Source organism: Genypterus blacodes, unplaced genomic scaffold (assembly GCF_046128005.1).
Source record: "Genypterus blacodes isolate CSIRO-AG114 ecotype Tasmania unplaced genomic scaffold, CSIRO-AGI_Gbla_v1 ptg000094l_1, whole genome shotgun sequence".
Taxonomy (NCBI): Eukaryota; Metazoa; Chordata; class Actinopteri; order Ophidiiformes; family Ophidiidae; genus Genypterus; species Genypterus blacodes.
In genome coordinates, this window is record NW_027466898.1 from 2,543,133 (window position 1) to 2,567,008 (window position 23,876).

Consider the following 23,876-nt stretch of genomic DNA (forward strand, 5'->3'; position numbering starts at 1 on the left):
TAGCATTGGCACTCACTCTCTTGGTACTGGGACTTGGACACTTGGACACTCACAACAATGTGGGGTTTCTTTTTCATTTTATTCACAAATAATAATTCATATAGAGTACAAATGATACTATTCCAATAGAGTAAAGAATGGGGCTTCACAGCCAAATATTAAACCAAATATTAAACCAAAACCACAAGAAGCTGGGTGAAAGAGAAAAAAACTCAATTTATCAAACATCACTGACATTTCCACTCCATCTGACACAGGATGTCAAGATTCTTATAAAATTGACTTCTAAGTAAGGATTGTGTGTTTCCAGGTATGCACATGTCTATTACAGGATATAAAATGTTTCAAATCAAAAATTCGCTATGATATGTGTACCCAGCTGTTGTGTGTGTATTTGTGTGGGTGTGTGAGTGCTTTTATGATAGTCAGCAGGTGGGACATATGGTGGCCTGCAGCCCATCACTGTGGTGGTCACTGCTCCAATGTCTGTGTATGCCTCAGGTTGTGCTTCACTCTGACAAACTCTGGGATCTTCTGCTGTTCTTCCTGCCTCCTGACCTCCTCCTGTTCATGCTGGGAAAGCAAATGATACAATTTAATATCGTCAAATATATCTTTGACATAATTTGACTTTTTCACACGGCCAAATTGCACTATTGGTCCCCAAATAACTGTATTGGAAAAACACTGGATGTAATAGAAGACCCTCAGTAAGTTTATTATAATGACTAGGAAATGTCTGAACTACTGGTTTGTACTTCTGACCTCTTGCAGCTTCTGTTGCCTCTTGCGGAGCTCCGTCTCCAAATCTGAGGGCCTCCTTTGTGCCAGCTCTTCCTCTCTATGCAGCTCCAGCCTCCGCTGCTCCAGCACTCTCTTTAGCTCAGGCTTCTCCTCCAGAAGCAGACCTCTGCATAGTGTGTCATTCATACTCGCAGTTACAAGTGTTATATTACATTACATTACATTCCGGTCATTTAGCAGACGCTTTTTATCCAAAGCGACTTACATTACATTAGCACACATTACAGAGGGGGGAGCAGTTGAGGGTTCCATGCCTTGCTCAGGGGCACCTCGGCAAGGACTCGAGCCGGCGACCCTCCGGTTCCCAAGCGGAAGCCCTACCGACTGAGCTACTGCCGCCCTTACAATGTAAACCAGCCCCTCCTGTACTCAGCATTGAGAGTTGTGTTTGAGATACTTGACTTTCACTTACCGTTTGTGGCTAAGCAGCAACTCCCGGTGCAAGTTCTGGTGACTAGACGTCTCCACAGAAGAACCATTCAGTTTTTTGGGATGATGGACTTCACTGCCATTCCAGTCTGCTGTGGATTGGTGGGATAATGCTGTGTGACAAGTAGATGTCTCTGAGGCACACAAAGGAGCTCCTGTCACTGTGTGGTGACATGAACTTAAAACTTATACATATTCTAAAACAACAACTACATAATGAATGATTCTGTTATCATCTTGTTAAATTTCAATTCATTTTTCAGCTGTTGTTTGTGCACCAAGATACCATTCTTTTGATGTCCATATCCTGGCCCCTGAGACGTTTGGAAAAAAAAAAAAAAAGATCAACCAGTAAGAGGACAAACATTTGAACAACCAATCATTCATCATATTGTACATCATATTGAGCAGGGAGGCAATGGGACATATGCCAGTTCTCACAGTTTCTTCTTCCCTTAGAGATGTTTGTCACCAGTCAGCTCTTTGGTGTTATACTGGCATCATTATTTACCATCATAAATATACATCTCTAATTCCATAAACCTATATAATCCCTGGCAGTTCCTGGACATCAGACTGTCATGTCTTGATTGTTTTGAATGGCAAGAGAATGCTAAATGACAAGGCTACTCTGCGCACCTACAGATGGCGTAACCATCAGGAAACAACCTGGAAGAACTCACTTTCTTTGAGTTTAACCCCTCCATGACAGGATGGCTGAGGTCCACTCTTTGTGCCCAGTTCAGTCAGTTTTCCATTGTTGAAAAAATCATCATACTTAGTATTCCTCGTAGCAGCAGTCAGCGGCGATAGTACCCAGTGAAATCGCATTACGCCATTCCAGATTACCTCAAGACACAGGAGAGAGGATTAGCTAATTACCAATGACACAAATGCAGCTTTAACCAACCGGGCATAATACCAGTCACTTTGTTTACAACTGTCCTATCACTGAGACAGACTCTGTCAACAGACCTACAGCCAAAAGAGAAGGCTATGTTTCAGTCCAGTGTGCCGTGGGAAATTATCCAACTTCACTTAATTAGTCCAAAAAATTACCCGCATGCGGCTCTTTGCCGGCTGACGTGCTTCAGCTGGAGTGCTCACTGATTTTTCTCGTGGTGTACATAATTTACATATTGTAAAATAAACATCTGAAATGAATTTGCTATATTTTGCAAAACAGAAAAAATGTTGTCCGATTTAAATAGCAATTCATATATATTTTCTCATCACGCGATCTTGAGAGATGTCTTTTAGTAACAGTTAGTTTGTGATCAGACTTCTTTATTTGTATTACCTCAGCCTTGACTGACATGATAGTTTATAGATCATTTGGGGAATTAATCAGGTATTTGTATTAAACAGAATTCATTTTTCAGCCACTCACTATGCACATTAGTTAGCCTTATTTATTGTTATCTGATTATTTTTCTTTTTTCTTCTGTAATAATCTTTTATTTGTGTTCGCCAATGTCACTTTATTTACAAGCCTCAGCGGGGCGCTGTACTACAGTGCCCTACAACATTTTACCCATAATGCTACGTTGCCCTTTCACCCAAACCGGATGTTCCGGTTTCTCCCCCTATATTATGAATGGTCTGTGTGTTGGACGGTAGTGTGACAACGATTGTGTGAGAGAATGGAGGACGTCTGCGTGAGTGAGTGTGGAGTTTTTGCGTGAGTGTGGAGTGTTTGTGTGTCTTTGTGTGTCTTTGTGTTTCTGTTTAAAAATCTACACAGTGATCTTATTTGATCCGGTCAGAGTCGGGCTCTGCTCCGGCCGGAAATGATAGGACTGCAGCCTGCGAGCCTCCGTGGCGCTGAGCAGAAGGCAGAGTTTCTCAGAGGGCCTCCACGGTTTACGCTGTGGTCAGAAGTGATGAATTTGATCAGATATACTAGTTCTGACTGGGTTTGGGTTCAACTCAAACTACACGAAGGACAATGAGTAAATAAGCGATTCTGATCTGCCACAACAAAGTCGGGAGCCCGCACTGGGGTGCAGGTTCAGGCCTGGTCCTCGCTTCAGCTGCATTGAAACTATTTTCACTGTCACATGCCGCTTTATGGGCCTGTTTTATAAATGCTTGTGTAGTGCATGGGAATTTGTTCAGAATGGGAATTTATATGCGCGCCATTGTCTCAGCCTTCCATGGAATATCTTAGTTGAACTCTTCACATTAAATTGGTTCCTGAGAACTCCACAGTAAACAAAGCACTATACGTAGCACAAAGAAGCATAATGTAATGAAGACTGGAAAACAAACCGCGCTGGTGGAGACGAAATAAAGCAATCACGTACACTGCACAACCCATTAAATTGGAGGAACAGCGACATCTGCTGCTGTACCATACTTTCAATTATATGGAACTATACATGGAGTGACGTCACAATAAAATCACAAGCGAACACGGCAATGTTGCGTCTTAATGCAATACGTAATGTATTCTAATGTGTGTATGTTACTTAAAACAATGTTACGTAATGGGCAAGGACGTGGAAGTCCTTGATTTCGGATAGTCTGTGTATTCTCTACATTATTGAGAACGACTAGCTCTGACTTGTGTTGGAGGTAAGACTTAGGCCAGAAATGTGACGTAAATTCTTAAATCTAATTTTATTGAATATACTCTTGTAAGCTTAGATAAATGGTCCAACGTTATATACGTCTATACGTTTATCAGTAAATGTTGGAAGGGGTGCCATTTGTATATTGATTGATGATCAATAAAATTCTATTCTGTATATGATGTTTTACGTGTACATTTTATATGGCATGTTTTTGTGTTTGGTGCTGAACAGCTTAGCATGCAGCTTAAAAAAAACAGTAGCTGATCCATAGAAATAAATACACAATAAAACCGAGTAGAAAAGCTTCATAAACTGCGTGTGAACAACAAAGAAGACGCGCCATCTAGTCCGCCATGTCTCGCGAGAATACGCGTTATCTTCTATATTGACGTCTACGTTGTGTACACACGTGACCTGCATTATCCAATCAGCTGCCGGCAACGAGTTGGCGAGGCGCGCGGGGGCAAGTGAAGTTGCTGCCTGTGTTTTTCACAATCATGGCTGAAAGCAGGAAAAAGCAGCGTATCAGTCATGCCAGTAGCAGCTCACAGAACTCCAACAGAAACACAGAGCGGATCGAGTTCCCCGCCAGGGATCCCGAGGAAGGCGGAGGAGAGGACGCTCCTTTTGTGGAGGGCTCCATAGTGCGCATCACCATGAAAAACTTTCTGTAAGTGTCTGCAACACAGCGCGCAAGCTGTCAGTTTACTACATACATACAAAACAAAACACCAAACGAGCAGCTAATTCAGAAAGTTAAAGCTCCTTGATTATTGAGGAATCGTAAAATCATAATAACTAAACAGCAGCAGGAGCGGCACCTGGTGACTGCAGTAGCACGGGTATAAATGAACAGTGGTTTCCTTTTCTTGTTTCGCTGGTTTGTAAATTCCGTGAAACTGTCATGTTTTGGGACAAATCTGTAGAATACAAGATGACTTCTCAGTCACATTAACAACCACATGGACATGATGGTGGACCCTTGAATGCGATTATGAATCATTGCTGTTCATACTTGCTAGCTGAAAGTGGCGTAACAATTAAATGAGTGCAATTAATATAAACCTTACTGATTCTGGGCATCAGTCTGTGGCATCAAAAGCTGAATGGAATCCACCTGGTTCCAGCAATAATTGAAGATATAAACTCTCCCTCCTCTCCCAGGACTTATGACTACTCAGTGGTCTATCCCGGACCCAACCTGAACATGATTGTTGGAGCCAATGGAACTGGCAAGTCCAGCATTGTGTGTGCCATCTGTCTAGGCCTGGCTGGCAAGACGGCTATCCTGGGCAGAGGGGACAAGGTAAACCGGGTCCAGGAAGTCATGAAGAATGTGTCACACACAGCTTTGTTTCTGTTCATGTTTTTCATCCTCATCATGCACAGATTTGTCTAAGATACTGTCCCAGCACCATTGTTTCAGCCAGATACTTTTACATATGTTGTGTACAGGCAATGAATTAAGATAATAACTTTTGTCTTTTTGTAGGTTGGCCTCTATATCAAGCGTGGGTGCAATAAAGGATTTATCGAGCTTGAACTGTAAGTTTTGTGACAGTTTACGGATACACACTTCTGTCGAAAGCAACAGTTGTTATCCATACTATGTACAGTATATGCGTGAACATTGTTAAAACTCTCCAATGCCTGAATTATCCGTTTAATTATTCAACTCCTTGTTGCGTTTCCAGATACAAGAAGAATGGAAATTTAGTGATTAACAGAGAGATCTTTGTGGAGAACAACCAGTCTGTCTGGATGCTGAATGGACGACAATGCAACCAGAAAGCGGTGGAGGAGGAGGTCAGGGCTCTGCACATCCAAGTCGGCAACCTCTGCCAGTTTCTGCCTCAGGTGTGTGTGTGTGTTTGTGTGTGTGTGTGTGTGTGTGTTTTATCATAGAATAATTTACAAATTGATTCAGCCTGGTTAATTGGTAACAGCATACAATTGACAATGTTACCTACAGTGTTTTCATCTCTCGGCTGATGTTGGTGGTTTGTCTCAACAGGAAAAAGTTGGGGAATTTGCCAAGATGTCCAAAATCGAGTTGCTGGAGGCCACTGAGAAATCAGTCGGCCCACCCGAGATGTACCAGTACCACTGTGAGCTCAAGAACTTTCGCAACAAGGAGCGAGATTTAGAGGTGAACTTGCAAAACAGTCACACCAATGAGTTATTTTAGTGTTTCATACAAAAAAACCATGTCATACCTCTCAGTTAATTTGAGCTTTCTCTGCCTTGTTAATATTTGTCCGTCAGAACACCGTGAAGGAAAAGACTGGCTTCCTGGAGAAATCAAAGCAGAGGAACGAGAGGAATAAGCACGATGTAAACCGTTACTATGAAAAAAAGAGACATCTGGACATGATCGAGCTGCTTGAGAAGAAGAAACCATTTGTGGTGAGTGGTTTAGATGGACGACAATAGATTTCTAATTTTCTACAGAAAAACTACACCGCTTTGATTGTAGTAACACTGTCTCCCTTTTGGTCTCGTGCAGGAGTACGAGACAGCCCGTAAGGAACTTGAGGGTGTGAAGAAGGAGCGAGATGAGGCCAAAAAGCAATTGTCGGCCCTAAAGCAGGCCCAGGCGCCCATGCTGAGAAAGATCCAACACATTGACGACAAACTACAGCCCATTGAGACGCAAATCAGGGCCAAGGTCAGAAAGTGACTTTTCACTTTCACTGTAATGCATCACTTTTACTTTATGGAAAGTGATACTCAGTGTCATGCATTCAGTATCAGTGTCAAAAAGCAAGGCTGAATACTGACTCTGTAGTTCAGACTGCTTTCATGGTCTGTTGGCAAACATGTTCACAAAACGTGGAAGTGCATTAGAAATGAATCATAATGTATTTTTTAGCAACGCATGTGAAACTCGTTGGAATGTACTTAAGTCCAAATAAACCAGCCACTGTGAAAGTAGAATGACTACCGGTATTGACACCAAAGAATCAGATGCTGCTGTGTAAATGTTTGTAATGCTTTGGTCGTGATGATGATAATCTGGATGTTTCCCAGACTGCCAGCATCAAAGACGCCTCACTGAAGTGCAAACAGAAGCAAGATCAGTTGGACCGAAAACACAAACAGGTACGATTCAGCTTTGTTTTCTGGTCATAACCAGAAAATTAGACAAAAATGAAGCCTAGACTTTAATTTGTTGGTATTATTTGAGGCTTTATTCAGGATTGCTGGGGATCTTTTCTTGTCTTTTCTTTCTTTTTCTTCATCTTTGCTTTGTTTACTTATTTAGAGTAGTTCAGATTGCTTGTGATAACTAATGGTTTTCCCCTCTTCTTCACAGATTGACGATATTAAACAAACGCTGAGACTGAAGCAGACAGAGGAACAAGATCACCAGAAGCGAATTAGCAACACCCGGAGGATCATTGAAGATTTTAAAGCTGAGCTTGCCAAACTTGGCGACCAACCAGATGTGTCTCCTCAGATCGATGTTGTTAATGTTGATCTGAGGCGCATCCAGGTAGAGAGGGCCAAGGTTGAAGGAGAGAAGTCTGACCAGCGGAGGGAAAGGGACAACCTCATAGCTGAGTCCAAATGTGAGTTTAACACACATTGTACTGGGTAATTTTACCAATTCACACAAACGTACTGTTGATATGATTTCTGAGCATCATTGGAATCAATTTAGCAGTTTTATTTCTCTCTTCAGTCACACTTGTAGGTAGTATAGAGGATTCACGTTAACTATCTTTGGCAGTTTTGGTGAAAAGGCTCAATGACATGAACAACATGATGAACGCCAAAGAGGAGAAGCTGCGGGGACGCCACAGGGACACACACGAAGCCCTCCAGTGGCTCAGACAGAACCGACAGCTCTTTGATGGGAATGTCTACGAACCCATGATGCTGGTGGTGAGTGTTTATGTGTGTGTATGCATGTGTGAATGTGTATAAAAAATATAGAAAGTAAATAGAGAATTGAAGTTCTGAAACAATGTATTGGTAAGCTAATACGGCAGATCTGTGTATATGAATTACTTGTGAGGCATTGTTCCACTTCCTGCCCCGCGTCTGACCAGGCCAGAGAAGTCATGCGGCCCTCCGGGATTCCTCCCTCCTTCCTGTTGAGCCACTCCTGCTCTGTTTCTAACCTTTCCCTCCTTTCTCAGATCAATGTGAAGGACCATCGTTTTGCTAAGTACGTGGAGAACCACATCCCTTTCCAGGACCTGCGGGCGTTTGTCTTTCAGAGGAAAGAAGAGATGGAGAGGTTCATGGCAGAGGTCAGTGTGCTGATAATCATGTCGTCATGTTGGTTCTGCTTAGAAGTGGTTCACTGCAACTTGGTTCATCTTGAATAAACAATATGTGTATAAGCTGCACTCCTTACAGCACAGAGGGTTTGTTGTTCTCTTAATAATTTAGTTTGTCTGTCTGGACTCCCAAGTAAATCATTTTGTTTGCGTTGATGTTCAGGTCCGTGACAAGTTGAACTTGAGGGTGAACTCCATTTGTGCTCCAGTTGAATCGTGTTCCAACAAGCAATCATCCCGAAACATCGAGTCCTTGAAGTGAGTAGATTTTTTTTTTGTTTCAAGTTGAAGATTTCCACGTCCGTTTGTTGGCTCTTTACATTTTGGGGTTTTTATTTGGGATGCTTTATGTCGTGTCGTTCTTTGCCTCTTTTGTAAACCCCTTACTGTACATTATGTGTACTCTCAAAATAATTGATTGAATTGAATTGTATTGTATTTGCAGGCACTTCGGCTTCTTCTCGTACCTGCGTGAGATGTTTGACGCGCCCGACGAGGTGATGAGTTACCTCTGTCAGCAGTACAAGGTGCACGACGTCCCTGTGGGCACCGAAATGACCAAAGGCATGATTAACACGGTGCGTGTTTACTCCTTTTTCAAGGTTCTCAAAACCTAACAACAGAGCAGTGAAAGTTTAAGCTTGTTGTTTTGATATGAGGCTAGAGGGAGTGAGAGAGGACATCTCGGAGCACAAGTACCTCCTCATAGGAAATATTTAGCTCAAGGGACTTCAAGGAAACATGTAATGATATAACCTCTCACTCTCTGATTTAATCTCATTTTAAAGTAATGAAATAATTAGCTTGTTTATCATTTTCTAATGTAATTTGACTGTGGTTTGACTGATTAAATGTTTAATTTAATGCTGTTGTGTCTGATCTGTGATTCACCATTTAGTTTTTATTTCTTCCGCTCCTCACGCTGTATTTCATGTTTGGTAAATGAAATCTGAAAGCTGTTCGTTCTTTCCTCATGTTTTTCAGTTGCAGCAAAAAAAACTAATCACAAACTGTTCAGACAATATTGACATGAGAGGACGAGTGCAGACAGTGACCTTTCTGTCCTCACAGGTGATTGAGGAGCCGTACATCAGGGTGCTGTTCGCAGCAGACGAGAGGTACATGGTGAAGAGGTCTTTTTACTCCAACAAGATCAGCACCAGTAACTCTGCAGTGCATCCATCCCAGTACCTCAACATCACCGTGGACGCTGAAGAGAAGCGGCAGGTGGAGCAACAGATCAAGGTGAGACGGGGGCGTGCGGCTGCGTGGGAACCTGGAATACGTTTGAGGTATAATGGGTTTGCTGACGCCATGTTCCTCCCCTCTGCTGCGTCTCCAGGCGTGCGAGGTGAAGTTACGAGACATTGACGAACGGATGAAATCCCTTCAGCAGCAGGCTGCAGCACTGGATCGCCGTGACAACGAACAGCGGGAGGAGAAAAAGCACCTTTCAGAACTTAAGGGCAAAAAGAGACAACTGGAGCAGAAAATAAGCACCAAGCTGGACAGGTAAGAAAACCTTAAGTCAAAACAATGTCAAGTTTCATCATCTGTGCCAAAGTGTAACCAATTCACCTCTGCATTGTATTCCCTCTTTCCATATGTTTAGTCTGAGGCAGATGGAGCAAAGTCGTATGGACCTGAAGAAGATAGAGGAGGAGACCAAAGAGAAAATTACGGCTGTCAATTCTGATAAAGTATCAATAGTCACAGTGTTCATGTCCCAGATGAAGGTATGATTACATTCACTAAGCATATCTTTGTGAGTACAGCACATGTGATAGGCATTCTTAGTTATCTGACCCCTGACTTTCCTCTCATATTTCTTAGTCTGTCTCTCTGTCATGTAATGGTCATGATATTTTAAAGAAGTCACTTATGGTCCGTAAAGTGAATATGTGTCCTCCATGGTCTTCCTCTGTCTTTCTCCCCGTCTGTAGCTGAGAGCCAAGCTGACGATGGAAAAGGTGCACCTGGCTCTGGAGACTGTGGGGCTGACCGCCGAGAAGGCCAAGCTGGAGCAGGACTGCAGAGAAGGTGCTGCCGAGCTCAAGACTATGGATGTAAGCCATCGACACACAGAACCTCTACAGAACCAAAGGGGCAGCACAGATTACCATTCAGGATTGTCATATCAACATAGATCCAGCTGGAGAGGACCACACTTACGTCTCATATTCATGGAAACAGTGATTAAAACTTGCTCATGCATTCACATCGCCCCCTTTTGGTTTTCATGATCTTTGTTCTTTTTCTTCTTCCTTGGTCTATGTTCTTGCAGCAAAAATGCAGCCGGCTGGACCAAAGGAAGATCCAGCTGACTGAACGATGCAAAGGCCTGCTGAAGAGGGCGAGGGAGCTCTGCAGGATGGACCCGGAAGGATCCTTACCTACTGACCTGCACACGGTCAATATCAATCACACCTTTTAATGAAACTAGCTGCCAACAGTTTGACACTATACGCAATTACTATTGTTCTTTGTGCAGAGTGAACTTCAAAGACAATTTCATTTAGGTTATAAATTACCTTCATTTCAAGTTCATGATAAACTAACCAATAGTTTATGAAATACGTTATTTGTCTGTGATTGCAGGCTTTCAGCAAGCTGCCTGACACACTGGACGAGCTGGACTCCATGCTGAATGAGGAGCAGGCCAGAGCAGAGTGCTTCACTGGCCTCAGCGAAAATGTAAGTCATTAACTGAAGGATAATCATTTCATTTACTCTCAAAAGTTATTTGTGTTCTTAATAGGTTTGTAACATTACGTCAGTCAAAATGTTCTGTCTCCAAACACACGGTCCTGACAGTACTGGAAAGGTTACTGAAGTTGGAACATTTTTGACAACTGAAAATCCATTAGGAAATGACACACTAATGGTGTTTTTGTTAATTACACTAATTTTGTTGTCTCTGATTCAAGGTGGTGGAGGAGTACAACAGGAGGGAGCAGGAGATCAGGAACCTGGAGAAAGAGCTGGAGGAGAAGAGCAACTCCCTGAAGGCCTACCGACAAAACATAACAGAGGTACATGAGCACACAGCATGCAGTGCTCCTCTGCATTGTTTCTACAATATGTGTAGTTTATGACCTTTTACGCATTTGAGTGTAAAGCTGTAGTATCTCTGTAGTAGCTCATCTCCACTCCACTGAATTAACAAGGACATTACTGAATGATCACTTTGCATTGTAGTAAGGCGTGTGTGTGTGTGTGTGTCTCACAGGCCAAGGAGGGCTGGTTGGCTCCTCTGAAGCAGCTTGTGGAACAGATCAATGGCAAGTTTGGTGACTTCTTCAGTTCCATGAAGTGTGTTGGAGAGGTTGATCTACACTCAGACAACGAGGTATGTCTGTAACACACATTCACTTTTCAATCGAAGTTTATTCCCATATTGTATTAATTATATTCTACAACGGGCCAAACCTGATCTCCTGATCCGACTGTAGGAGGAGTACGATAAATACGGGATACGCATTCGGGTAAAGTTCCACAGCAGCACTCAGCTGCACGAGCTGACAGCACAACACCAGAGCGGAGGGGAGCGCAGCGTGTCCACCATGCTCTACCTCATGGCCCTGCAGGAGCTCAACCGCTGCCCCTTCAGAGTGGTGGATGAGATCAATCAGGTAACACACACACAACACACAACACAGAATAGCTGTTACATTTTAAAGGTTGAGAGTTCATGCTTCTTGTCTCCATGCAGGGAATGGATCCTGTCAATGAGAGAAGAGTGTTCGACATTGTGGTCCGCACAGCATGCCAAGGGATCACGTCCCAGTATTTCTTCATCACGCCCAAAGTGAGTATTTTTACCTTCAAATGAGAGAATGTTCAAGTGAGGCCAAGAGATGCAGGCTCAGTCTGTGTGTGTATGCAGTGTTTCTGTGATTATCTATTTGCCTTAATGTTGTCGCCGCCCCCCCCCCCCCTTGTTTTTCAGCTCCTGCAGAATCTTCAGTACGCTGAGGAGATGACCGTCCTATGCGTCCATAACGGCCACCACATGCTTCCCCCCAAGCAGTGGGCAGAGAGAGCTTTCATTAGAAGCCGTAGACAAAGACAGACCAGGACGTGATGGATTTGCCCGGCCCTGCCCAATGTTTCCATCCTCAGTTCAGAATAAACAGCTAGGATTTATATTTAGCAGCTTTATTTCAGATAGAATATTGCAATTTTTAATTAGAAGTCTTTAAATATTCAGACATGAATCTGTAAAGTTAAATGAACAGTTCTGCTCCTGACGTTTGTTTCCTTAAGGTCATTTAACTTGCATTCAGCTGGCAATGACGCTCATATATTTAGCCAAGAATAGATTAATGGAATGAGGTTATTGGTTTGTTCCTTGTTTTAATCATTTTGATAATGTGTTTATGCCATATCTCTATATCTCCATATGGCTGTACAGACATTTATATTTCAATAAAATATTCTGTTACATTTGTTTATTATTTAAGGAAAAGCCATCAAACTATCTTGGATAATCTGCATAGAGGATTACCGAATTCACATAAATGTGAAACGAACAGCATTTATATAAAAACAAAGCCAAAACCAATTAATCACTGATTGTATTGGGGGCCAAAAACACTGAAATTCAAAATACTCAAGCTGGCAGGGGACAGGAAGACATCTCAGGTTGTGACAGTCTTATGGCCCTCACTATTTGTAGATGCTGTGGATGGAGCGTCTCTGTGGGTCAACCCACACTGCGATGTCATTGTCTTTTTCTTTGTCTTGGATTTCCCGCTCAGCGTTTTCTTGTCTACTGCAAATTGAGGAGAGCAAACATTTATGGAACTAGCTGAATTATAGTTGTACAGATCCATGGGCAGCACAGTGTTAAGAGGGTTTCTGGTCTGCTGAACCTTAACACCCACCTGTGCTGCTCTTCGAAGGTCTCCTTCTGGTATACAATCTGGTTCTTGCCCCGAAGCAGGTCCGTGTGGTGGTCGTAGACGGCTTTTAGGTGCAGGTCCAGACTGTCTTTTTGAACCTGACCAGGAGAGAAGAAAGAAGGTGCGTTGCTTTGAATTGTTACTCTGCTTCTTTAAAACCATAATATCAGGTCCACTGGAGTTCACCTGCTGCTCGTGGACAGTCCTCTGGGTGCTGGATAAAGTTGCTGCATTATGGAGGTGACTCCAGGGCTCCTCGGTGTGGGCGATGTAAGTCGGTTTATCAAATTGCTTTTTCTGCTCAATAACAAAGGAAACAAATCCTGAAATTATTAGGAATTTTTAAGCACAATCAAATAAATGTTTAATAAATTGCTTTTTCATTCTGGCTGCAAAGTATTTGAGATGCATATTTAACTCGACATTGTTTAAACAGCAGTTTGGTGACTAAGAAAGGCCTGACACACTTATTGAAAACAAGAGAACAACAGCATCGTAAATTCAAAAACGTCTAAAAAATCTGTGAACTGGTTGAACAGGAAAGCCATGAAAACATGGTATGTACTTAATTATTTGATTAAATTAAATTAATTTCTTCAATTAATAATTAGTCGCTCAAACAGTATGCAGGATGTACTGTAAAGTGTCCTACTTGTATTTGATTTCAAAGTTAAATGAAGGGAAATACGATGAATAGTAACATTCACCTTCCATTCCTTGACACGAATATCAAACATAACGAGAAGTAAAATGAGAGATGAAGAAACAGACACAGAACAGAATGAACGAGACTCACCGGCTCCGGTTTGAAGCCGCTCAGAGTGAAGTCGTTCTCTAACTTGGGCGAACCGTAGGGATCGCGTTTTGACATTGTTCTTAACAAATAACTAATGTCCGTCCTCGTTGCTGCTGTAGAACCAAACCTGTGTTCATGTCCGTTGCCAGGCTACCCATGAGACCTTCGAGGTCCGGCCCTCCTAATTATCACATAGCGAGGCCGTAGCCGGCGATGACGTCACAGAGGTCCGGAAGGGGGTCACGCGTTAGAAAACATCACCTCATTAACAACCTGGTGTTAGACGTACTCTTGAAAAACGTAATCTTGGTTTGCAAGATATCGTAAACTTCCGGTAACACATTTCATTAGACTCCGTGACGTATTTTAATTAGGTAGAAATTAAATGTACTGCTTTTTTACTTGTAACTTCCTTCACAATATACGCGCTTGTGTGACGTTAAATAACATATACAACAATGATGTAAACGAAAATGTCCAAACACACAATCGAGAAATGTGAAACTTCAAATCGTTTAAAACGTTCATGTTGAAATACGAACAAATTTCCAACATTTTCATGACTGTGGCTATCATGAAGTCAAATACAAAGCTACTGTGTTCTAATGCATGGAACTCCACAGGAAGAGCCACTGGCAAATTAACACAGAATAAGAGACATCAAACTAATCAACAAACAGTCTGGTGTGTATTTTATTACCCCCCCACAACAGCAGGCAGTTAACGTGCAAATCAGCCTGAGCCAATCAGCTTCTAGTATTTATTCAGGCACTTGAGACTTAGGCCACACCCAGCAGTCACAAGGAGCAGCACCTTTGGGCGCAAGTCACCTCTTTTCCTACATCACATTATACTTGTTGCTGGAGGGACATGATGGCGGGAAGCCACGTCCACCTGTGCGGCTGCTTACTGATGCTGCTTTTTGTGCAAACCTATGCAGATTTGCCCATTTGTAAAGAGGTGAGGAAATTACGGCTATTAAATATAACCATAACACTGGATTACTGTTGAAGTAAGATATGTTATAGTAGTGTATTGTGTCTGGTTTTATTGCTATTAACAACCCTAACAAGTGTATGCCCTAATAACATCATATTAGCAGGAAATCAGTTAGAGCTTTATGAAATAGTAGTAAGTAAGAAATAAATGTAATTCAAAAGATAAGTGACATATGTGAGTGTGAGGATCGGGTGGTTACTCTAAATGGAAAACATTCATGTGGAGCTTTAGGCCTAAATGAAAAATACAATTAAACACAATAATTCTGAGAACTTTGGAAGACAGATTAAAAACTTTTGAAACGGCTTCCCCCAGTCACACATTCTGTATGTGAAACAATCTGAAGAATTTCATTGGAGATCGGTTTTCCACTATTTCCATTCTTTAAGCTCAACGCGTAAAAATGTCTTAAAAACAAGATAGAATGGATATTTGCTCACAAATTAGAACTCCTTACTGCCAGCAGATAGTGTTTTGCTTGTTAAAAGCTCTTTTGGGCTTCACATCACTGCATGTGTGAAATGAGCATATGTTTCAAAGTGTAGCATATGTTTGCCTCAGTCATTTACACGGTGATGGCTACACGGTTTGCTTGTGTTTTACCAGAACCTCCATATGAACGACCATCTGCTGTACTCTCACTGAAAACGCTGCTATGTCAGAATATTTGCATAACAGTGGAACCATGTAATGATAGTCAAACATTTTATCAGCAAACCCTGGAAGCTACCACAAGGCGTGAATGCTGGGAAGATACAATAGCTGTCGGGAACACGTTTGGACTTTCATTTGGATGCTGCTGTGTAATTCTGATGAGGGATCTAGTTGCAGCCATTTTCACGAGGCCACCTTTCTTCTGGTCACTGCCAGCCTGTTGACCATGAGGCACAGCGGTCACCGTGTCCCGTTGCCTTGGTTTCCTCATGTTTGTTTAAAGGAGGCGATTAAGTCTCGGCACATCTCCGCTTTGATGCATTTTTACATCAAATCCTCCCACCCAGGCCCATGTTCACCTGACACCCGGGCTATAACTAATGTAGCAGCTCTAATGGAAAACATAGCCTCAGAAGAGGTTCACTTCTGCTGTGCTTCTGTTAACTATTAATCCCCCGGGGCTGTGTGTGGGCTTGGTAAGTGACCTTCTCACACAGCCGCTGTGTTGACCAATGACCAAATCTTAAGATCACACTAGCTGTCTACTCCGTGTATTCATGTTTTGCCTCAGATCCTAAGAGTGAGAAAAGACAACAGTGTATGTCATGTAACATCAGGACGGGCGGGATGATGTTTGTCCACCAACTGTAAACATGTGAATGAGCAGCACAACTGACAAGAGCAGAAACTCCTGCTTCCTCTCTGTGTAAGCCTGCATCCACATTAAAATCAAGTGTTTACAGAAGGATTGGACTATACAGCATTTCTCGACTAAGTACATAAACCCTGGAGGGAGTCTCGGTGGTGCAGAGCACATCCTTGATGAGTGAGATTAAAGCAGCAGGTGAGACAGCCTCTTGGGCAAACATTAGCTTCAGCATTTATTTGGAAAGGAGGCTGGCCCCGCTTCTGCAGAAAATCCCACAGTATAAAACAATCAACAACTGTGTAAGCTCTCTTAATGACCTAAAAGCCCCAGTTAGATTATTTACTTTTCTCATGCATTCTTACACAATACCTGTAATTAATTTAATCTACTTCTTTGCATATAGTAGTTGATTGTGTGTATCAGTAAAGGATCTCCACTCGCAGAAAACTGAGTAAGCAACCTTGTAGCAGCACTTTAGAGTCCCTTTCTCTTACATCAGTTCAGTTATTGTTTTATCGTCTTGTGTGTTTTCACTTCACCTTGTGTGTTTTAAATTGTTCATTAAATTATTGCTCGACTCTATTGCTGTGTCGCTGTGTGTGCTTTTGGGGAGCCGCAGCCAAGCAATTTCCAGTGATGAAGACATACAGTACAAACACATTTCATGTTTTATAGAAGTAGACGTAGTTGTAAGGATTTGTTTGACCGAATCATACGTATGCAAAGCAGTAGACCAACATTTGCTCTGTCGTTAAATATGATCATCTGTAGAATATGATACCTGACAAAACAGCCCGTGATCACTCAGCTGCTCCAGTCACTTGTGTGATTCTGGTCTATTGACTTTTATCATCCTGCTGTATCAAACTCCCATTTGTGTTTTCTCCCTGCAGTCAGATTATCACTTTGAGTACACAGAGTGCGACGTGCTGGGCTCACGATGGAGAGTGGCTATTCCCAACAAAGCTGACACATGCACGGGACTGCCAAATCCAGTCAAGGGGACTCAGTGCAGTGAGTATTCCACCCTCACATTATTCATCTCTGCTACAACATCAATGAGTGAAAAACACCCTTTCTTCTTCTCCAACCGTAGCCTTCTCTTGCAGCGAAGGCGAGTTCCTTGACATGCAGTCGCAGCAGTGTCAGAAATGCACGGCGGGTACCTACTCCCTGGGGACGGGTGTGGCCTTCGACGAGTGGGACAGCCTGCCCAAGGGTTTTGTCACACATGGCTCGGGCAGCAACGTAGGAGGTGCTCAGAACAACTGCAAGTTAGTACATCCCGTGCATCCCTTTGCTTCCAGTTTGACGCACAACTGAGAAACACACACTGTTTTCTAAGCCCAAAAAGTCTCCTTAGTTTTGTGCTTATGTTTCCACAGCTCCACGTGGACACCAAAGGGCGAGTACATAGCCTCAAACGCAGACGAGTGTACCTCAACGCTGTCTTACGCCGTGACCCTGAAGAAACCAGGCTCGCTGTCCTTCGAATATCTCTACTCTGACAACAGCATCTACTTTGAGTTCTTTGTAAGTTGAGTAAAAACAGAATCGATTGTCTACATGTGAGTATTTGACGACCCCTTGACCTCTTAAACTCTTGATTCTGTCCTCCAGGTTCAAAATGACCAGTGCCAATCTACAGACACTCAAAGCCGGTGGATGAGCACCTCTGACACTGACTGGACCAAACACAGGGTTTGTCTGAGTGCAGCACAAAACTACACATCATGAATGAATTTTTTTTATTACTATTATTCTCCTTGCTATTACTATCACTAACTATTTCTTAATTTTGCTTTGACAGGTTGACTTAAACAAAGGCACAAATGTGTTGTACTGGAGAACCACTGCATACGGCATGGAGAGCACCATCAGTGCTGTGCTGTTAAAAAACATCGCCATCTCAGGTAAACTGTCTCCGCTTGCTCATTTTGATTGGTGGTATATTCCACACATAAATTCACAGTTCGTAAGTGTGTGTTAATGATTCCACGCCGGTTTATGAAACTCTTCCAGGGGTGGCTTATACATCTGAGTGTTTCCTCTGTAAGCCTGGCACACACAGCGCAGCGGCCGGCTCGGCCCGCTGTGCCACCTGCCCTGCTGACTCCTACTCCAACAAGGGCGCCACCGCCTGCCACGAGTGTGAAGTCGACAAATACGCAGGTATGCATGTTGGTTTGCAAAATCCAACAAGCTTAACTGGTTCTTGTTGATATTTGTGAATTTCCAATCACCCAATAACATTGAAAGGTCACCAAAACACAGGCAAAAACAGGTTAGGTGATTACAGAGTGTCCTTGTCTTATCAGTAGATCTTTGATTGGAGCTGTGTGTTTTTGCTTTTCCCTGACGCCTGAGTTTCTGTTTTGCCAGAGGCTGGTTCAGGGAGCTGTAAACCAAGACCTGCATGTACAAACAGTGACTACTTCTACACCCACACTCCATGTGACTCTGAGAGAAAGGTACTAAAGGGAAAGACATGTTAGGACGCCAGCATGTACTCCGTTCTGCAAGTTCAGGAGTGATTTTTACTGTGATGATCTGTCGAGTCCTTTGCAGCTACACGACAGCAGTATGTGTGCTCATTTTCTGCTCTGCTGTGTGTCCCAGACACAGCTCATGTACAAATGGATCGAGCCTAAGATTTGCAGTGAGAATGTGAATGGAGCGGTGAAGCTGCCCGCCTCAGGGAAGAAGCAGATCTGTCCACCGTGCAACCCCGGATTCTTTGTCACCAACTCGTCTGCTTGTAAACCGTGTGATCATGGATTCTACTCAAACGGAACAGGTGCAGAATCACTTTAAGATGATGTCATTATACTGGAGACAATTTGGTAGATGTCGCAACCAACAAATCAATGATAAGTCTATTTAGTCTAGTCTAAGTTGAGCCATATGCATAACTTGAGCTGCTTCTCTTCATTGTGCCACCTGGCTGCACAAAAGGTGTTCAGAATTTGACATTAAGGAGGAATAATTTACAACATCTTGCCAAAATCATCACTGGACTGTTAAAGTTAAATATGGTGCAAAATATTTTTTTTCAGTCAGACACCGCTCAACTGCAGAGGGTGGATTTTTTGTGGATTGGATGAATCACACACACACACACACACACACGAGTGGATAATTGTTCTCTCAAACACTTTTTTTCTCTGTAACCGGCAGCCTGCGCCAAGTGCCCCGTTGGCACAGAGCCAGTGGTGGGTTTTGAATACAAATGGTGGAACACAATGCCAAGCAACATGGAGAGCTCCCTTTTCCGTGAAGAGGACGCTGACTCCAAACAAAGGACGGGTGAGACACTCCAGCCAGAGAATAGGGTGGACATCATTGAAAGTAAACAATTATAAGTATGTACTGAATGATCGTCATGTGTCCTGGCAGCTTGGGAGGTAGCTGGGGAGTACATCTACACCGCCCCCGGGGACGAGGACACAGACATCCTGCTGCTGTCACTGCAAGTCGCCGGATACAGGTGAGAGGCAGGCTGATACTTTAATGGTGTATATACAGTAAGCAGTAAAGGAGAGGTTTCAAGACATGTGTTTGGTCTCCCCAGGCTGCCTCAATCTGTGGCCAAAGACAGCGACAGGAGCGAACTGTCTCGGATCACCTTTGTCTTTGAGACACATTGTCAAGCTGACTGCAAACTTTACTTCCAGGCGGTGAGGGGAAATAGCAACATTGTGCCACACCTGATTCTAGGATGATTATTGACAGTGCCAGCATGGAGATCTGAGTGTGTGTGTGTGTTTCACCTCAGGGTTATAATAAGTGGAGTAACGATTTGGTGGAGCAATGGGGTGGCAGCAAGAGCAAACAGTCATACACCTACCTGATCCAGAGCAACAGCACAGTCACCTTCACCTGGAATTTCCGGCGCACATCAGTGTCCAGCAGGGTGAGGCAGGAACTTGAACTTTGACCTCCTAACAAGCTCAATGGTTTGGATTTTCTTTTAGTTGTATCCGTATTTTACACTAAGTACAGGTGCCTGGAAAGGAATCAGCAATATTTGTTAGCACTCAATATGGGATAAGCCTCTAAATTAGAAAGAATTGATCCACTCAATTTAGAGGCTTAAGGGGTTTTGAGTTTATCTTTAGAAACCTGTGTTTGTCGTGTTGATATAATTAGCACTTAAACAGACTGCATAAATCATTTCCTGGGTATGCGTGACGACTAATGTTCCCCTTTCTGCAGGAGAGGAAGTACAGTGCAGACTTTGCTAAGATTTACTCCATACACATTACCAATGTGATTGGCGGCGTGGCCTCTCAGTGTCGCCGTTGTGCCCTGAGCTTCGCCCAAGCCAACTCTGCCTGCGTTCCCTGCCCGCCTGGACACTACATGGTCAGCGAGACTGGAGTGTGTAAGAGCTGCCCGGCAAACTCCTTTGTCAGGCCGGAGCAGCCGGTGGGAGAGGCGGCGTGCATCCATTGCGGACCGAACACGTGGAGAAACAAGGTTAGGAACCAAGCTCCTTTACACTGTAGGAAGTCTGAGGATTTGGTTTTCTGGATTGCCATCAAACGTGCATGTAAATGACACCAGTGACTCCCTGTTCTTCATTCCTCAGGCTCACTCGGCTTGTCTCAGTGATTGTAAGTTGGGGGTTCACATGGGAGGAGCACTGCAGCACTATGACTTCTCCCCTCTGGCCAACGTCACCACTTTCCAGAGCAGCCCACGATTCACCAGCAAAGGCCTGCGGTACTTCCATCGCTTCGGCGTGAGTCTGTGTGGGAAAGAGGTGAGCAGCCGTTTGTTCTTGTGTAGAGATTATGCAGTGAGGCTCTACGGTTCTAAGCTGCTGCTTTTGTTGCACAGGGCAGAGAGACGGCTTCCTGTGTGGACAACGTGACAGCGCGAGGGAGAAAGGTCAAAGGTTATGTCTGCGGCTCCACGGTTGTCCCCTCTGACATCAGGAGTCAGAGTGTGGTGTCCTCGCAGCCCTTCATTATCGGTGACTCACTCATGGGTGCGTAATGAGAGCTGCTGCCTCTCACTCTCTCTCGCTCTCACTAAGAGGAGGAATACAATTTTCTCACTTAAAAATATCTTGAAAAAAACATCTTAATCAAAATGTTCCCAGCTTTGTTTAAAGCCAGCGTGCGTCACAAAAATGGCTCACATTTGTCCTAAGGGCCTAACAAATACGTTTAACAAATACAAACTTCTACCCTTGTAAATCATCTGCTCACGACTTGTTACTGTTGTTAATCTGAATTACTGTCCTTTGTGTAACACCAATTTAAAACACATTACCTCATCCCATGCTGCTAAAACATGATTTACAAACAAAATGATCAAACCTTTAAGAACTAATAGTATAGTTATGGCTATTATTAAATTATGGCTCAGTCGTGCAACTATTAATCCTGTGACTTTCTGTTCATAGTTTACTGTTACTCTTATCTGTTTTAAAAAAATTCTGTATCTGCATAATTGTGTGCATGTAAACATATTTCCTGACTTTGTCTCAAGGTGTAACTACTGACACAGCCCTGAATAAAGTCTCCTCTCCAATATGGCTGTTCCCAACTGCCTCCAGCCTGCTAGATATTATATTTTATTACAGGTATTCAAAATCACAATTTGTTGAACCATTTATTTAGTTTCATTCACCGACGACTGTGGTTTTCATGTGCATGCACTGTACTTTTTAATTTGATGTTATTATGTCTGCATGTTTCCAGGTCAAGTGAGACAACTCAGGCCTGTAAACAAGGACGGTCTACCACAATCAGACTGAGATGTGACCCCACACTGAGCGCTAAAGGCCACATCATCCTGCCCAGGTAGCTCACACTGGGACCAAGGTCCACCTTTAAGTCAACCATAACAACTTTTTACATACTGACACTTTGCCTGTGTTATGTGTTTCATCCACAGTAATTGCTCTGAAGGGACATGTGATGGTTGCACCTTTCACTTCCTGTGGCAAAGCCAGCACGCGTGTCCACTCTGCACCAAAGACCACTACAAAGAGATTGTCAGTGCTTGCATCCAAGGAATACAGGTATGAGAGGCACAGACATGAAGATAGGAAAATGAATATGACATGGTTCATTACAAAGTGATGTTGTGCAGTGCTCAAACCTATCATGAATTAATTCACACAGGGAATGTGTATAAAATGAATGTTTATGAACCATTTTGAAGATACTTTTACATAAGACATTGTCTAACTCAAAAATTGCTTGGCTGAATTTGCATAATATGACTATTAGACTATTATTATTATTATTATTAGAATTCAAGCTTTCTGTCATAGTGCGAACAGTGTTTCAGGCATGTTTGGTGGCGATTAGAGGACGTGTGCTCTATAATTATAGTGGTAGGAAGGTTACAGGAGAGGGGATAAAATAACATATAATTAAACTCAATGTGTGTGTTTGTGTGTTTTTCAGAAAACCACCTATGTATGGCAGCAGCCATTGCAGTGTTATGGTGGAGAGTCCCTTCCAACACAGAAAATCAACGCCTGTGTGACTCTGGATTTCTGGCTCAGATTTGGCGTTTCTACGGGAACGATTGCTGCAGTGCTGCTCATCAGTATCAGCTGCTATTTCTGGAAGAAGACACGCAAGTATGAACAAGCTGAACCTTCCATTCGTGTTACAATGTAGCGCTGATGGTACTGAGAATGGCAGTGCGGGCCTGATGGTCTGATGGTCTGACACTTTGTTTCTCTATCCACAGGTTGCAGTATAAGTACTCTAAGCTGATTATGAGTTCTGGGGGTAAAGAGTGTGAACTCCCAGGTGCAGACAGCTGTGCCATAATGGAGGGAGAAGATGCAGAGGATGAACTCATGGACCTTACCAAGAAATCCTTCTTTTCCAAAATCAAGACTTACTCAAGAGAGGTCAGTAAAGGCTCCATACACACCCATCCACACACAAGCTACTTAGAGACACTTCTCATGTTTCATGTTATTATGATCAATGTGTTTTCAGAGGTCATCAGACGGATTTGACTCAGTTCCTCTCAAATCATCCTCTTCAAGCCTGCAGGTAGACGACGAAGACTCCGATGTTGCCTAAAGCAGAGGATGAGCAGATATTTCTTTCAAAGCAAGAGGAAGACAATGCGAATGTTCTGACGAATGATGGAGAAAACAGAGACATGCTGTGAAAATGTTATTTATTTCAAAACACACGTGGACACCGAAGGATTTCTAAAGTCAAGTAAAGAGTTGAGCTTTGTTTGCAATTATTTGCCATATTTTACATTACCAAAGCTACTTTAAAGTATAAAACCTCCATATTGGGGAAGTTACATAAAATTATTAGTGATGTTTACTTAGCAGAAATGTTCTTAAAGTGTTTTGTAAACTGTAAACTTTTGTATTAGGCTTTTGTTTTAGACAACTTTCCATTTTCCAGCTATATTTTTAGATATTATAAGCTATTATTATTCTATTGTAAGATAATGACATTTCCTCAACAAACACCTACGCTGACATTCACAGCAGACACCTAATGCTGCCTTCAAGTCCCCTTTGTAAGAGACTGAAAGAAAGTTGTAATGTATGCTTTCAAACGCATTTAATCATAAGCAATAAAGATTTGGCTGTGTGATAAAAGCCTGTTGTGTAACGATAATTAAAAAAGTGGAAGAAAATCAAAAGAGAATTGCTTCTTTTTTTATCAAGAGTCTCAATAAACTGGAAATAACTGCACTGAACAATATGCATTGTGCAATTGAATCAGTAGATTCATCAAATAATGTAACGCGAGACAATAAATACATGATATA

General features: G+C 42.7%; 4 protein-coding genes and 1 non-coding gene across 6 annotated transcripts; 3 read left to right on the plus strand and 2 right to left on the minus strand.

The window, feature by feature from the left end:
* Positions 1-291: 291 nt before the first annotated feature.
* LOC143007854 (protein FAM107B) lies at positions 292-2,174 on the minus strand. The gene is made up of 5 exons (XM_076159338.1): positions 1,917-2,174; positions 1,520-1,547; positions 1,217-1,367; positions 766-910; positions 292-573 (listed from the first exon to the last, which is right to left on the minus strand). The coding sequence occupies exons 1-5, from the start codon at positions 1,938-1,940 to the stop codon at positions 472-474; spliced, it is 450 nt and encodes a 149-aa protein (XP_076015453.1). The 5' UTR covers positions 1,941-2,174; the 3' UTR covers positions 292-471.
* Positions 2,175-2,814: 640 nt separating this feature from the next.
* On the plus strand, positions 2,815-3,208 carry LOC143007877 (small Cajal body-specific RNA 2). The gene has a single exon (XR_012964528.1).
* Positions 3,209-4,183: 975 nt separating this feature from the next.
* Positions 4,184-12,544, plus strand: smc5 (structural maintenance of chromosomes 5). The gene is made up of 24 exons (XM_076159278.1): positions 4,184-4,479; positions 4,974-5,115; positions 5,302-5,354; positions 5,504-5,666; positions 5,824-5,958; positions 6,075-6,215; positions 6,316-6,477; positions 6,840-6,911; positions 7,126-7,381; positions 7,543-7,697; positions 7,955-8,068; positions 8,262-8,356; positions 8,544-8,676; positions 9,170-9,343; positions 9,441-9,610; positions 9,711-9,834; positions 10,042-10,164; positions 10,383-10,508; positions 10,697-10,792; positions 11,026-11,130; positions 11,328-11,447; positions 11,551-11,730; positions 11,811-11,906; positions 12,048-12,544. Exons 1-24 carry the CDS (start codon positions 4,307-4,309, stop codon positions 12,180-12,182), a joined length of 3,243 nt encoding a protein of 1,080 aa, XP_076015393.1. The 5' UTR covers positions 4,184-4,306; the 3' UTR covers positions 12,183-12,544.
* A 198-nt stretch (positions 12,545-12,742) lies between these two features.
* On the minus strand, positions 12,743-14,078 carry cfap276 (cilia and flagella associated protein 276). Its single transcript, XM_076159282.1, has 4 exons — positions 13,799-14,078; positions 13,189-13,299; positions 12,985-13,100; positions 12,743-12,872 (listed from the first exon to the last, which is right to left on the minus strand). The coding sequence occupies exons 1-4, from the start codon at positions 13,871-13,873 to the stop codon at positions 12,767-12,769; spliced, it is 408 nt and encodes a 135-aa protein (XP_076015397.1). The 5' UTR covers positions 13,874-14,078; the 3' UTR covers positions 12,743-12,766.
* Positions 14,079-14,633: 555 nt separating this feature from the next.
* elapor1 (endosome-lysosome associated apoptosis and autophagy regulator 1) lies at positions 14,634-23,345 on the plus strand. Of its 2 annotated transcripts, XM_076159280.1 has the most exons (23): positions 14,672-14,758; positions 15,404-16,295; positions 16,994-17,114; positions 17,197-17,374; positions 17,486-17,633; positions 17,721-17,801; positions 17,911-18,013; positions 18,123-18,272; positions 18,483-18,571; positions 18,720-18,897; positions 19,278-19,406; positions 19,497-19,587; positions 19,672-19,777; positions 19,876-20,013; positions 20,316-20,579; positions 20,692-20,865; positions 20,943-21,093; positions 21,600-21,693; positions 21,812-21,913; positions 22,008-22,134; positions 22,526-22,704; positions 22,818-22,983; positions 23,075-23,345. In XM_076159280.1, the coding sequence occupies exons 4-23, from the start codon at positions 17,229-17,231 to the stop codon at positions 23,159-23,161; spliced, it is 2,703 nt and encodes a 900-aa protein (XP_076015395.1). In that variant the 5' UTR covers positions 14,672-14,758; positions 15,404-16,295; positions 16,994-17,114; positions 17,197-17,228; the 3' UTR covers positions 23,162-23,345. The 2 variants fall into 2 exon arrangements, with proteins under 2 accessions (XP_076015394.1, XP_076015395.1); XM_076159279.1 differs by lacking the exon at positions 15,404-16,295 and having other exon boundaries at positions 14,634-14,758.
* Positions 23,346-23,876: the final 531 nt, after the last annotated feature.

Excerpts from the sequence above, each read along its gene's own strand:
- LOC143007854 (XM_076159338.1), bottom strand. The coding sequence starts at position 1,940 with ATGGAGGGGTTAAACTCAAAGAAA. Across the intron at positions 1,368-1,519 it reads ATATGGACATCAAAAGAATG|AGACATCTACTTGTCACACA; the intron begins GTATCTTGGTGC and ends TGTGTGCCTCAG. Across the intron at positions 911-1,216 it reads TTGCTGCTTAGCCACAAACG|AGGTCTGCTTCTGGAGGAGA; the intron begins GTAAGTGAAAGT and ends CACACTATGCAG.
- smc5 (XM_076159278.1), top strand. The coding sequence starts at position 4,307 with ATGGCTGAAAGCAGGAAAAAGCAGCGTATCAGTCATGCCAGTAGCAGC. Across the intron at positions 7,698-7,954 it reads ACGAACCCATGATGCTGGTG|ATCAATGTGAAGGACCATCG; the intron begins GTGAGTGTTTAT and ends CTCCTTTCTCAG. Across the intron at positions 9,835-10,041 it reads TGTTCATGTCCCAGATGAAG|CTGAGAGCCAAGCTGACGAT; the intron begins GTATGATTACAT and ends CCCCGTCTGTAG.
- cfap276 (XM_076159282.1), bottom strand. The coding sequence starts at position 13,873 with ATGTCAAAACGCGATCCCTACGGTTCGCCCAAGTTAGAGAACGACTTC. Across the intron at positions 13,300-13,798 it reads GCGGCTTCAAACCGGAGCCG|AAAAAGCAATTTGATAAACC; the intron begins GTGAGTCTCGTT and ends GTTATTGAGCAG. Across the intron at positions 13,101-13,188 it reads GGACTGTCCACGAGCAGCAG|GTTCAAAAAGACAGTCTGGA; the intron begins GTGAACTCCAGT and ends TCTCCTGGTCAG.
- elapor1 (XM_076159279.1), top strand. The coding sequence starts at position 14,669 with ATGATGGCGGGAAGCCACGTCCACCTGTGCGGCTGCTTACTGATGCTG. Across the intron at positions 19,407-19,496 it reads TGACTCCAAACAAAGGACGG|CTTGGGAGGTAGCTGGGGAG; the intron begins GTGAGACACTCC and ends GTGTCCTGGCAG. Across the intron at positions 22,705-22,817 it reads TTCTGGAAGAAGACACGCAA|GTTGCAGTATAAGTACTCTA; the intron begins GTATGAACAAGC and ends CTCTATCCACAG.